The 14,609-nt window shown below is 35.2% G+C and overlaps 1 protein-coding gene across 1 annotated transcript; it reads left to right on the forward strand.

Annotated features, from left to right (window-relative positions):
• The first annotated feature begins 471 nt into the window (after positions 1–471).
• On the forward strand, positions 472–14,466 carry LOC120068044 (putative inactive purple acid phosphatase 29). Its single transcript, XM_039019714.2, has 4 exons — positions 472–984; positions 1,668–2,062; positions 2,930–3,380; positions 14,154–14,466. Exons 1-4 carry the CDS (start codon positions 696–698, stop codon positions 14,174–14,176), a joined length of 1,158 nt encoding a protein of 385 aa, XP_038875642.1. The 5' UTR covers positions 472–695; the 3' UTR covers positions 14,177–14,466.
• Positions 14,467–14,609: the final 143 nt, after the last annotated feature.

A 14,609-nucleotide genomic window follows, 5' to 3' on the forward strand; every position in this document is an offset into this window, starting at 1 on the left:
GTTGGCCAAGTCCTATCATTTTCATTTATATAACTATCTTCAACATTTTCAATATAGGAGGATCTGGGAGCAATATTCTAGTTTCTACTAGAATTATCAAGATTCTAGATTACAGGTAGATTTTATAATAAATAATTTATAAAATTATTTTGTATGCAAACATTTCATGTCCTTTAATTTTACAATTAATTACCAATATTTGATATTATTTTGTAATTATTTTTCATTTTTCTTTTTAAATTTTGCTCTCGCATGATATTTATACTATACCTTTAAATTTAGTCTTTCTTTATAGAAATTATGATTAAAAAGGATCAAATATAGTCTAATTAAGTCATAATCAAAATTTCATTAATTAATTATAATAATCAGATATTTTCATAGGCATCGATATTTTCAACCCACTATTTTTCAAAGCTAGTTGACATAAAAAAAACAAAATTATAATATTTATTGAAGATTTGAAAATATAATAACCATTTTACGCTTATTTTCTATTAAAGTGAAATGCTCATTATTGCGTGTCTCATTCCTCCACCATCGCTCTGCCCTTCTCAGCCAAAGAGTAGATACTACATAGAACACCACTGCAGAATTCATTAATGAATTTGGTTTTTGGTTACAGATAGCAATTAATTCCTCATTTCTTTCTTCGTTATCGCAACAATCCACTTCCCATTCTTCTTCTCTCCAACATGTCTATGGCGGTGCTATCTCCCCTGTTTCTGCTCCTTCTCTTATCGGTTTCTTTTCCGGCGGCCAAATCCACTGCCGTCCAACGGAACCACCCGATGCGGCTGAGATTTGGGAAAGATGGGGAGTTCAAGATTCTGCAAGTGGCGGATATGCATTATGGTAATGGGAAAGATACCCCATGTGAGGATGTTCTTCCCACTCAGTTTGCTTCTTGCTCTGACCTCAACACCACCGCCTTCCTTCGCCGGATGATTCTTGCTGAGAAACCTGATTTCATTGTTTTTACTGGTAGTTTGTTCTTCTTCTAATCAGTCTCTTCTTCTTTGCCTGCTTATGTCTGTTTTGATTTTGCTTTTCTCTGGTTTTTGTTTGAGATTGTATTCAACATCTTTTTTGTTGATTTGAAAAATGGGTTTCCAGAGTGGTTATTATGTTATGGAGTTTCAATTTCATATGGTGAAAAGGGATACAAACATTTATTAGTGATGATTAATTAATGTCATTTCGTTTTTAGTTGTTAGAATTTATGCTTCTTGTTTTCACTATCATTCAAAGAAGGATTCAAATTCTTAGTCAATTTCAAAACATAAAACTAGTTTTTCAGAATCCCTTTGATAATGATTTGATTTTTTAGTTTTTCTGTTTTTGAAATTTATGCTGGTTTCCTTCTAAATTTTATAGTGGTTTCTATCGGTGTTGAATAAATACTCGAAATCCGAGTCAAATTCTTGAAAAGAAAAAGGGGTTTTGCAAACTATTTTTTAGGATACATGGGCTACTCCTTAGAGATAGAACCCTATGGTATCACAGTCATACCAGATCCAAGAATGATGAAACCAAAGAGATACATCTTTAACCAAACTCTATGTTATTTAATAGTGTTTATAACTTTAATTTTCAAAAACAACAAGTCAAATTGTTATTGAACGAGAATCAATGAAACTGAAAGTAGTTTATGTGTGAAATGTTAGGGGACAATATCTTCGGATTTGATGTAACAGATGCCGCAAAATCTTTAGATGCTGCATTTGCTCCTGCAATTGCTTCCAACATTCCGTGGGCTGCTATTTTGGGGAACCATGACCAAGAATCTACTCTTTCTAGGGAAGGAGTAATGAAGCATATAGTTGGGTTGAAAAATACTCTCTCTAAGGTTAATCCTTCAGGAATAAAGGCAATTGATGGATTCGGGAACTACAATCTCGAGGTAGGTGGTGTGAAGGGATCTGGTTTTGAGAACAAATCTGTTCTAAATCTGTATTTCCTTGACAGTGGTGATTACTCCACAGTTCCTGGGATCTTTGGCTATGGCTGGATTAAACCTTCTCAACAGTTTTGGCTTCAGCTTACTTCAGCCAAGCTCAAGGTACAAATCTCTGCTATTGAACTACATCATCCAACCCGAAAAATTTGACTAACCCAACCCGAATCATAAAGGTTGGGTTGGGTTAGAACAATTTTTGGGATGGGGTGGGTTGAAATCTTAAAGAACCGTGTCAGTTCTATTCCTGGGTTTAAACACCAAAATTTCGATTCAACATGAACCAAACCAATTATTACTATTATATATAAACTTTAGGGGGCGTCTTGCCTTAGGAGTTACAGTTGGAGAAGTAGTACCTTGTTTTGTCCAAGGAGTCCGTGGGCCCCACTACTAAAAAGTTTTATTTACTCCTTACACTGTGGACCTCATGACTTAATAACTCAGTGCAACAACAAGAGAGACTGCCAGAGAACACAACAGAGAGGGGAGAACAGCGCGAATGGTAGTTTGGGTTGTGAGAGAGCGAAGCAAGACAGGAAGAGAACAAACTAACAAGAGAGAGTGACATGGAGGCATGTGGTAGGTGTGTACTGTGTGGGGGTTTGGTTCGAGTTGAACCGAAATTTTTGGTGTTTGAACCTGCAAACTGAACTGACTGGTTCTTTTAACATTTCAACCCAACCCAAAAATTGTACTAGCCCAACCCAACCCTTATGATTCGAGTTGGGTTTTTCGCATCGTCACTTTTTTTTGAACACCCGTAGTATTTAGGTGGGCAAAATTGGAGGTGTTTCCTCTTGGAAACTATGTCTTGTATTGTTAAATGTTTGCCTTTCATCTATCCCTTTTGCATTGAAAAATGATGCATCGAGAACTACAATGTTAAATATATAACTTGCACATTTAATAGCTCAATTACAATCATACTTAAACAAATAAATTACATGTACTTTCTATTGTTGGGTGTAGAGAGCATACATGAACAAGCCATTCCCCCAAAAGAATGCAGCACCTGGGCTAGCATACTTCCACATACCATTGCCAGAGTTTTCGAGCTTCGATGCATCAAATTACACTGGTGTTCGACAAGAAGGGATCAGCTCTCCTTCTGTGAACTCTGGTTTCTTTACTGCCATGGTTGAAACAGGAGATGTAAAAGCAGTATTTACAGGTCATGATCATCTCAATGATTTCTGTGGAGTGCTTACTGGGATAAACCTTTGCTATGCTGGAGGGTTTGGGTACCATGCTTATGGGAAGGCTGGGTGGTCTAGGAGAGCTAGGGTGGTGGTGGCTAACTTGGAAAGAACAGCAAAAGGAAATTGGGGAACTGTCAAATCTATCAGAACATGGAAACGCCTTGATGATAAACATCTCACACCCATTGACAGTCAAGTTCTTTGGAGCAAGAGCTCTCTTGGTAAGCTTCTTACTCTGTTTTCTTTTTTATATGTTATTGTTATGGAACTTCTATTGCTCCTTTTTTATGAGTTAAGAAACACAAACACTTTAGTTTGGCTAGTGTTTCAATTGTTAGGACAATGAATCTCCACTATCTTCACAATGGGTATGATATTGTTCACTTTGGCATAAAGCCCTTATGGCTTTGTTTTTAGTTCCACTCAAAAGTTCTCACTTGCATACCATCGATCTCCTCCTCATTTAGTCAATGTGGGACTTTGGTTTGCACTTCAACAATCCTTCCCTTGAACGGAGGACCACTAAAGTCTTCATTCAAATTGTCATCCATTTGTGTTTACTCCCAAGCAATCACTTTACTAGGCCAACTCCTCTTCCTAGGAGCTCATTCCTTGTCCGATTAACTCAACCACATATCACAATGACCATGTCATAGGGGCACCGACACAACTAAAGGGGTATGGCTCTGATACAACTTGTTCGGATAATGAATCTTCACAATGTTATGATATTGTCCACTTTGGGCATTAGGTCCTCATGGCTTTTGTTTTTTGTTTCACCCAAAATGCCTCTTATCATTGGAGATAGTTATCCTTATCTAGTAAATGTGGAATTTTAATCGCACTTCAACATCTTTGTCCAACAAGTGTTGGACACTTGGAGACTCAGACACTTGTTGACATGTGTATTAGACACTTGTTAGTATAATAGATGTGTTAGATACTAGCTAGTCCTACACAATTGAAGTAGGACCAACATTTGTTTAACATGAATCAAACACTACCTAAGTATACTAAGTAGACACACATATGAAAAAAATTAATAAATTTAAAGTTAAATACATCAAACTATTTTTTAAAATATATAAATACATAAGCTCATTGGCTTTTAATTTCCTTGCTAGAAGGTCGAGATTAGTGATACTCAGCCTTGGTAGAAGATCTAGAGACAAGTTTCTTACATTTTTTTAAACCAAGAAATAGGATTGGAACCAAAAAAGGGAATAAAGCCACTAGTTGAACGTCGATCTAAAATATCTAGGAAAATTATTTTAAATGACAAAACTGTTAAAAATATTTACAACTAATAGCAAAATATCATAGTCTATCTAAGATAGACTGCAATAGACAACGATAGGCTGCTATCTGTATCATGATAGACACAAATAGTAGTCTATTGTTGTCTATCATAGATAGACTGTGATATTTTGCTATTATGAGTAAATATTTTGATTCATTTTTCTATATTTGAAAAAAACCCAAATATCATAAGTACACAATGATATTTTAGATTATATTACTATTCTATTGGTTCCTTTTGTTTTCTTATCATTTTCCCTTCTCGTAAATAAATGAGACCACTACCTAAGAAAAAAAAAGAGTAAATGAGACCACAAAGTTATTTTTTTTTTATTTTTATTTTTTTTCATTATAGCATGTATGTATAGATTTTTTTTCCCCTGTTGTTTCTAACCTAATGTTACATGATTTTTTATACCATGAAATACCTCCCGAGTACAATTTCAAGTTTTAATATAGTGGTAAGAGTTCAAGTGTCATTCTTAGGACTAATTGTCTAGTTTGATCTACATAAGCTAAAAATAGAGGAAAACTTATCTAAAACTTAGCTAAAGTAAAATCTACCCAAAGGGAGACCATTACAGAAGGTACCTTAAAGTAGTGACTTCATTTACTTGGAACAATGTTTATCCAATTAAACAACTCAATTTAATCATGTATACAATCATAAGTGAAGAAGGTAAAATTATTTAACTGACTCACTCGAGTTCAATTAACTCTCTTGTCTAGAAATAAAATCTAACGTGTCCGTCTCTTTTTTAAGAACAAGCACAACATTATGATCCTTCTTTTAATGACTTCTACGGGAATCTTTCACTCTCATGCAAGAATTGACAAATAGTCGTGCATTCATTGTTCTAGTGTAAATTATACTCTCTCGAGCTGAAATTAAAATTAAAAAAAAAAACAATTATTGTTTGGCCAAGAAAATAAAGGCATTAAGTATTGAGAAGCGCTAAGGTGACTAGCCACTCAATATACTGATGTTAAACAAAAAGTACTGTCAACAACTGTAACAATAAAAATACCAATAACAAATAAACAAACAAAGGCACATAGCAGTTTGTAACCCAATTCGCTAATAAACACTTATGTCTGGGGGTAGAAAGCTCAGGAAAGATAATCCACTGATATTAAAGTGTCAAACAATTTATAATGTAGTAATTATCTGTAATGTATCGACTACTACAGTGGCTCATGTAGAGCTTAACTCACACGACACCTAGACTCTCCCTAGATGTGAGACTCCCTCTCAATTGAACTTATACTCCCCCTAAGCATGTTAATATTAGCGTCTGACATTTCAGCACCCAATAGTGTGTGAGATTCCTTTCACGGTGATATCTTTCCTCGAGACAACAAACTCCCTTCACTGATGAATCTTAGGATCTCCCTAAGATAGAGAATTCCTCCTCTAAAGCTGAGTCTTAGGCTCCCCCTAAGATTGAGAATCCCTTCTTTGGCAATTATGGTTTAGGCTCTCCCTAAGCTGTGATAATCTTCAAAGTGTTGCAATCAACGAGTGAAGAACTTAAACAGTGGAATAAAGTGAGCAACGAGCAATAACACAATGTAGAATAATTTGGTCAGAGTACTGCAAATATCTTGCTTTAAAAAACACAAATCAACGTAATAAAACTGGTCACCGAAAGGAAACCAAGACACTCCTTTTATAAACGAATCCAGAAAAGGAAACATCTCCCAAAAAGGAGAAAATAAGTCATGCTACAATAAAGGAAAATATTACAGTTGGATATTTTCAGATAAGGAAAGTATTTCGTAGAGAAACAAATCTGTTGTCAAAACCTAATGTTAATACTTTCTCTGAGACATCAAAATCACTTCCTTAGAGAAAATTATAAAGCCAATCAACATATCTCCAACAAACTTCCCATTTGGTGAACAATAATAATCACAAAAGTCAAACATGACTAAATGTCATTAAAGAAGTCTTCACAAAAGTAGTTACATTAATAAAATTAGCACAAACCAACCAGAAAGAAACAAAGTCTTCAGATAAGCACAATAGAACACCAAGATGACAACAAAAGGAACAACAGCCACCACGATCCAAACATCAACCACACACTCACTACTTCTCCCCTTTCTGTTGTAAAAAATTAAGCACCGGAAGAGGACGTGCTAGCAGATCGGGCCAAAGTTGCACGCATTGTTGCCAGCAAACCAAGCACAATATCTTTACGCTCTTGAAGCCTCTAGAGTTGATGATAGATGGTGCATAACACGATTTTCGAAAGAGGATTCAATAAATTCGTTACAGAGACCATCAATAGAAGCGTCTGTAGTAATGTCTGGTTCCTAAGCTAGCAACACCCCACAAATCAACTGGGAATAATAAATTGGAAGCTTTAAAGTCTAAAAACTAATATGACGTTTGATTTGATTCATAACAAAAGCACCAAAATCAAAAGAAGTACCAATACCAATATGAAACGACAGAGTAGCTAGGGAGATAAATAAACCAGACTTATGGGAAGACAGACACCAGTTGAATATGTCAATCTTGTGAAGAACAACATATTTCGAGCTCAAGATTGCAGTGGATAATTTCCCTTTCTTGGGCCTGAATGAACGAGCCCCACCAGTTAACTCAAAAGCCAGCTCCCTATAAGATGGTCGCTTCTCAGGAGTCTCTACATACACTGTCCGATTAAAAAACTTATAAATCAAATCAGCGTTGAGATAAACCCATGGCGACACACATGCACTTTTTGGAAATTTGGACTATTGGGATTATCAAACTCAGGGGAGAGATTAACAATAAATTCTCGCACTAATTGAGGATAAAATAAGCCTAAATTCAACATTGTTTTGCTCAGCTAGGCTTGTAAAATCATATTAACAAGATTAAAACATTCTTGAGTCCGGTCAGACAATTCCTTCTCATTAACAATCTTCCTTTGTACTACATATTTCTACGTGTTGTCACCTTGTTCACTGTAAAAAGATCTCCATCTAAAGGAATAGAAGAAACATTTAGAGGAGTAGTTGCTTTCTTCCCTTGAGTTTTAACAGATGCTCTAGTAACCCAATTAGGAGAAGGCTTGTCAGGATCAACAGAGGTTTTCAACTCACTATCTTCAGAGGAATTAGATACATCCTTAGGCTCATCTTGACCAAATTCAGAATCAGATGTCTCTGATGACACACTATCAACACTTTTGACATTTGTAGATTTTTATTAGAACGTTCAGACGGAGGAACATTACCATCAGAATCTTCACTATTAACATTTTGTGCATCTTTATTCTCATGAAAACCTTCAGAATGACCTTCAACTTCCACAACATTTACATCATTCCCAACAACTTCCACAGGAGGAACCCTAACCCCTTCTTCAATATTACTAGGGGTCTTAACTTCTTGAATAATAATATTAGCATAAACTTCAAAATTAGTATGAATAGGTAAAGATGCAATGGAGGTCAAAGTTTCAGACACAACTTTGTTAACAAAATCATTCAATGCATGCACCTTTGAGTCAGGCAATAAGACATTCTCTGACTCTATCGAAATAGAGCCAACTTTATCAGTAGGAATAAACTCATAAAGAATAGTTTCCAAAACAGAATCAGTTGTAATATTAGTATCTTCACAAAATGTTCATCAGAAACCTTGGCTTCAGATAATCCTGATAAGAAATACTAGAGACATCTTTAGGGTTTCTAGATACAATTACAAAGTCTTGCATGCTACTCGATGAACCTTCAGACGAAGACTTACTCTCTTTAGGATATATTTCAACTCATTTTCCTACTAAATCAATCAGAGTAAGAGATGAAGAACTTACTTTCTCTTTTCCTTTTGTTTTCACTAGTTGGCTTGCACCAGACTGTCTTTGTTTTGCCGAAGAGGGAGCAACATCAACCTCTTTCTTTGTAATAGACATTCCATAAACACGAACACCATACTTGTTTGTAGCAACCGAGGACACATCTTTGACTACCTGTTTTTTATTTGCTTTTTCATTATACCTCACCATTTTACTCCCAGACGTACGAGCACCGGTTCTTGTGTTCACCCTCAGAGAATGATATACTTTGAACATAAGTAGACCTTCACACAAGAACAAATGGAAAAAGAAACCAATCACGATTTTGTGAAGATAACAGACACAATCAACCTGTGGAAAACATAGATTTGGAAAATAGTTCAAGATTAAGAACCATTTAGTCTCCCTGATTTGAGTATCAATCGCAATTAATACGATTTTATTTTTAAACAATCGCTTAGCATTCAACATTTGTTGGGCCCATAAAGTTCAAAGACTGGCCCAAAACATTAATTGCTAATCTTTTAAGATGCAGAGTCCTAAGGCAGCTCTTAAACTTTCAAAACGATTAGCATTAAGAGCCTTGGTAAAAATGTCAGCTATTTGATTTTTTGTGTTAAAACATGTTCAAACACAATCTGTTTGCTTTCAACAAAGTCATGAATAAAGTGATATCTCATGTCTATATGCTTAGTACGATTGTGTTGAACTGTGTTTTTGGATATATTAATCACACTCATATTGTCGTAGAAAAGAGTCATAACATCTTGTGAGACATCATACTCCATTAATATCTGCTTCATCCAAAGTAATTGAGTACAACTACTCCTTGCAGCTCCATATTCTACTTCAAACGTAGATAAGGAAACACAATTTTGTTTCTTGCCGAACCACGAAATATAGTTGTTCCCTAAGAAGAAACAACCTCCAAAAGTACTCTTTCTATCTTATAAGTTACCTGCCCAATCAGCATCACAGTAGCCAACTAGAGAGTTATTGCTATCAAAACTAGTTCCATTTATGTATTTGACTTTGCACTGAGTAAATGACTGTTTTTAGGATAGGATCAATATCAATGACAAAGACAATGTTAGGTCTGCTGGCAATCGAATAAAGCAAACACCCAATGATGCTCCTATAAAGACTCTCATTAACATTAGGTCCACCGGAGTCGTTTGGCATTTTTACATGAGTTGGAGCAGAAATTCTTTTAGTACGGGTACTTTCAAGATCAAATTTCTTTACTAAATTCTTGGCATATTTGCTTTGTGATATAAAGATTCCTTTATTTAGTTGTGATTTGAAATCCTAGAAAATAGGATAGTTCTCCTGCCATACTCATTTCAAATTCATCATGCATCTGTTTCACAAAGAGCTCAACCATCTCATGAGACGTTCTTCAGAAAACAATGTCATAAACATAAATTTGAACAATTACAAAATTTTCACCATATCTCTTTACAAAGACGATTTTATCAACTCCCCTTCATATGTATCCGTTGTTGGCAAGAAATTGGGTTAGACGCTCGTACCATGCTCACTTTGAATACGTATCACATCCAGATCTTTCTCACGTTGTAGTTGAAGGCAGAGAGGACGAAAAATAGAATAAGTGTCTGATTTTTTATGAAGAAAACACACCCAAGTGTATGTGGAGAAGTCGTCAACAACAACTAGAACATATCATTTACCATCCAGACTCTCAGATTGCATGGGTCCCATTAGATCCATATGAAGAAGTTCCAGAACACGGGAAGAGCTTGAATGGCTTGATTGCTTGTGAGAAGCATGAGTTTGTTTACTAGATGAACAATCTCCACAAATAATTCCAAGAGAAGTTGATAAAGAGAGGAGACCGATTATAACATTAATTGCAAGAGCCTTCTGAATAGTTTTCATGCTTATTGCCCAAGATGTTTATGCCATAGGCTCACTTCATCTTGTCTAGAGAGATGACAAACCTGTGAAGAATGATCAGAACTCCACAGATAACAATTATCATAAGAACGCAAACCTGTCATAACGAGAGCTTTGAGATTGTCTGTGACAACACATTTGTCTTTGGTAAAACTCACATTCCAACCTTGGTCGCATAACTGACTAATGCTAATAAGATTGGTAGTAAGTCCTTCAACAAACATGACATCTTTCAATGGAGGAAGACCTCGAATAATTTTGTTTTCCTTTCCCAATAATTTTTTCACAAGCACCATCACCAAAAGTGACTTTTTCGGAACTGATAGAATTGAGATCAGACAAATAACGCTTTTCACTAGTCATGTGTCTAGAGCTTCCACTATTAAAATACCAGTCACCTTTAGCAGAGGTTCTGAGCAAAGTTAGAGCCACATTACATTTGTTCTGAACATTTTTCTCTTCCCATACTTATTTGACTCTTGTATGGTTTTTGTGATGGTTCTGTGAGAAGTAGGAAGCACTCATAGAATATGTGGGTTTGTAGAGAATCTTCAGTAATTGATAGCAAAAAAGGCGTTTGAATCCTACATTTCCACAATAATGACAAACCTCCTTGATCTAGTCAAGTGATTATCTTTCAATACAACGTTGTTGGTAGATTTACCTGTAAAGCCATAAGACTCAAGATCTTCAGCTCTAACAAACTCAATCTTTTGCTTCCCTTTTAGTTTCACTTGATTGTAATGTTGGCTTCCTCTTTTAGAAAAGCCAAGTTCAGAGTTAACATCAATAGATTTTCCTTTCGTCAAAATTTTTTCCAGAGTTTCAGTGCCAATATTCAACATTATGACATTCTTGCATATTGAATCATTTTCAGCTTTAACTTGAGAGAGTTCACGCTTCATATCTGCAATAATAGACACAAGTCTATGATTGTCAGCTATCAAAGTCCCAATTATTACTTTTATCATCTTGCCATTTGAGAAAAAGAGTATGATAAGAGGGATCTGTAGACTCAATTCCTGCAATATCATGATCGGTCTTTGCATACACATCATATTAAAACATATCACATGATGAGGTGTCCGAGGAGATGTTGCTAACAAGTGCTTTGACATCATCCTCTGAGTCACTGCTATCTTCGGATTTAGTATTAGACAAAGTTAATACATATCCTCTGCTCCGTCTCTTTAGAAAAGTGGGACATTGAACCTGTATATGATCGAATCTACCACACTCTCGACATTCGAAGTTATTTTCCTTGTGCGAGAGTAGATTACTTGACTTGCCAACTTCCTTTTTACTATTTTGAGATCTGAGTTAATTGAAGGGAGTAGAACCACCAGACTTGTTATTGTAAGAGCTAGACCTCTTACCAAAATGTTTGAGCACACGGTTAAACTGTTTTGAAACTAAGGCAATCGATTCAGCAAGGGGATCTTCTGATTCTCTATTGTCACTAACCAAGACTTCTTTAACCGCAGATTGAAGGACAATTCCCTTATTTTTCTTTTCGACTTTCCCATCAAAGAACATTTCAAAAGTGAGTGAGGGACAAAATAATTCGTCTATTCTCAACTTTATTATATCTTAAGCTTCCTCAATGACGGTGGCTTTCATGTTAAATCTCTTGGGTAGAGATCTAAGTACTTTCCTGATAAGTTTTTCTTTTGAAATCTTATCTCCGAAAGCAAATGACTCATTTGCAATATCTAGCAAATATACATCGAATTCAACAATGGATTCTTTACGTGCATTATAAGATGCTCAAACTTTGATGTTATCAACTGTAGCCTGGATATCATTACTTTAGATGTTCCCTCATGAGCAACAAATAAGATGTCCCATGCCTCCTTAGCTGAGACACATGTGTTAACTAATTTGAATATGTTGCGATCTACACCATTGAATATGACATTCAAGGCACGAGAATTTCCCAAAAGACTTCATCTTCTTCTTTAGACCACTGGGATTCTGGCTTCAAAATTTCCTTTCCATCATCAGTTTTGATGGTAGGATGAGTTCATCCGGATACAACAACCTTCCAGGTTTTGCTGTCAATCGACTTCAGAAAGGTAGTCATTTGAGCTTTCCAGTAAGAATAGTTTGTTCCATCAAGAACAGGTGGAAGTGTGGTAGAATATCCTTCCTTCATTCTGTCCATGATCGAAGCATCTGAGATAAAGGTGACTTGTTCTGATACCAAGTGAAAAAGCATTAGGGTGACTCCTCACTCGATATACTGAAGTTAAACAAAAAGTACTGACAACAATTGTAACAACAAAAATACCAACAACAAATAAACAAGCAAAGACACACAACAGTTGGTAATCCAGTTTGGTGATAAACACCTACGTCGGGGGGATAGAAAGCCTAAGAAAGATAATCCACTAGTATTATAGAGTTAAGCAATTTACAATGTAGTACTTATCTGTAATAGACCGACTATTACAGTGGCTTAACTCACACGAAACCTAGGCTTCCCCTAGATGTGGGACTCCCTCTCAACTGAACCTAGCGTCTGACACTTCGACACCCGACAGTGTGTAAGACTCCTCACGATGATATCTTTCCTCAAGTCAACGAACTCCCTTCATTGATGAATCTCAGGATTTCTCTAAGGCAGAGAATTCCTCCTTTGGAGTTGAGCCTCAGGTTCATTCTAAGATTGAGAATCCCTTCTCTGACAACTATAACTTATGCTCCTCCTAATCTGTGATAATCTTCAAAGTGTTGCAATCAATGGATGAAGAACTTGCACAACAGAATAAAGTGAGCAACGAGCAAGAATACAATATAGAACCATTCGACTAGAGTATTGCAAATGTCTTGCTCTCAAAAACACAAATTGGCGTAATAAAACTGCTCACCGAAAGAAAACCAACACTCCTTTTATAGATAAATCAAGAAAAGGAAATATCTCCTAAAAATGAGAAAATAAGTTGCACCGCAATAAAGGAAAATATCAGACTAAATATCACAGTTCGATATTTTCAGACAAGGAAAGTATTTCGCAAAGAAACAAATCTGTTGTCAAAACCTGATGTTAATACTTTCAAAGAAAATTGCAGAACCACTTCCTCAGAGAAAATTATAAAGTTAATCCAACATATTTCCAACCAACATAAAACACATGCATGATTCTTATAACCATAAAATTAATCTAAACATTGAAACTCAGCTACTATCAAATGTCTAAAATAAGAGTTCAACCATTCAATATAGCAATACAAACCAACAACTCAGATAAAAAGTCCAAAAGAAAACTACAAAATGATGGCAAAGAAAGTACTTTTACACATGCCACACTATCGTTCCTATTGTGAAGTGCGCATTTCCTGGCATTGAATCTTTTCCTTGTCTTTTGAGAATGCTTTCTAAACTCCCAAAATTAATCTTCTCAAACTGGATTGAAAAATTAATATCCCTTTTATAACAAAACCTAATCTTAGTATCTCAATGCTTCCCTTAAAATATCATAATATCCTCAAATTTTAACGTAGCGCCTTGACACTATGAACAAAATTCTTTACAAATAACAACATGCGTCTTATTGATTGACAAAATGCAAAATTTCGTAGCGTCTAGATGCTATGAGCAAGTGTCGAGACGCTGCCCCTGCAATTCCCTATTGACTCGTCTTCATTGAGACATTAACCCACTTGGGAATTCTTGCTACAATGCTCCTATTTATGACTTCGATGCTCTAAAACACTCCATTATGTTATGCTCCCATTACTCCAATAACTTGTATGGTTCATCATTTTCACTCGATTTACTCAAATCCTATAAAATAGCAAGAAAAACATCTAACAGTAACTTAAGCTTACTATGATTTCTATCACTTATTATTGTAAAATATTAAATAACATGATACATGTCTAATTCCTATTTAGATTTCAGTCCATTCCTATTTGACATCAAGAAAAACGTTCATATTTCTATGTAAGTATTCTTACTTATTCTTAATTATTTTCTTGTGAAGGTGGCGTTGATCTAAATCTTTGAGAAATGAATGTGATAAAAGATCCGCTCTACCATGCAAATCATAGCACGTGGGCATGCCAATTGACAAAGAAAATTATCATATAGTCATTGTAATAGAAATGATCTATTCCTTGTTATTATTTTTATTTTTTTTACAAGAGTAGCTATTAACCATAGAGAATGGTTGTTTGTTATAAATAAATTTTTTTGTTTAAAAAAAACAATATGTGGATAGAGGAATTGATGAGGTCGAAAATATAAACATTATTAGATCAAAACTTATTAAATGGATAATTTGAACTCTTCCCGCATTTTACTGTGTGATTGTAAATAGTAACTACTTTGTAAGATATTATATTAGATTGAATTATATAATTGAAAAATAATTCAAGTGTGTATAACTCAATTAACATACAAAAAAAATGTTAGTGACCACAAGGTCTATTATTCAAAT

Source organism: Benincasa hispida, chromosome 12 (genome assembly GCF_027475165.1).
Source record: "Benincasa hispida cultivar pf3 chromosome 12, pf3_genome.v1.1, whole genome shotgun sequence".
NCBI lineage: Eukaryota > Viridiplantae > Streptophyta > Magnoliopsida > Cucurbitales > Cucurbitaceae > Benincasa > Benincasa hispida.

Coding starts and splice junctions, on each gene's coding strand:
- LOC120068044 (XM_039019714.2), top strand. CDS start 696: ATGTCTATGGCGGTGCTATCTCCCCTGTTTCTGCTCCTTCTCTTATCG. Junction 985..1,667: donor TGATTTCATTGTTTTTACTG/GTAGTTTGTTCT, acceptor GTGAAATGTTAG/GGGACAATATCTTCGGATTT. Junction 3,381..14,153: donor TTGGAGCAAGAGCTCTCTTG/GTAAGCTTCTTA, acceptor TTTCTTGTGAAG/GTGGCGTTGATCTAAATCTT.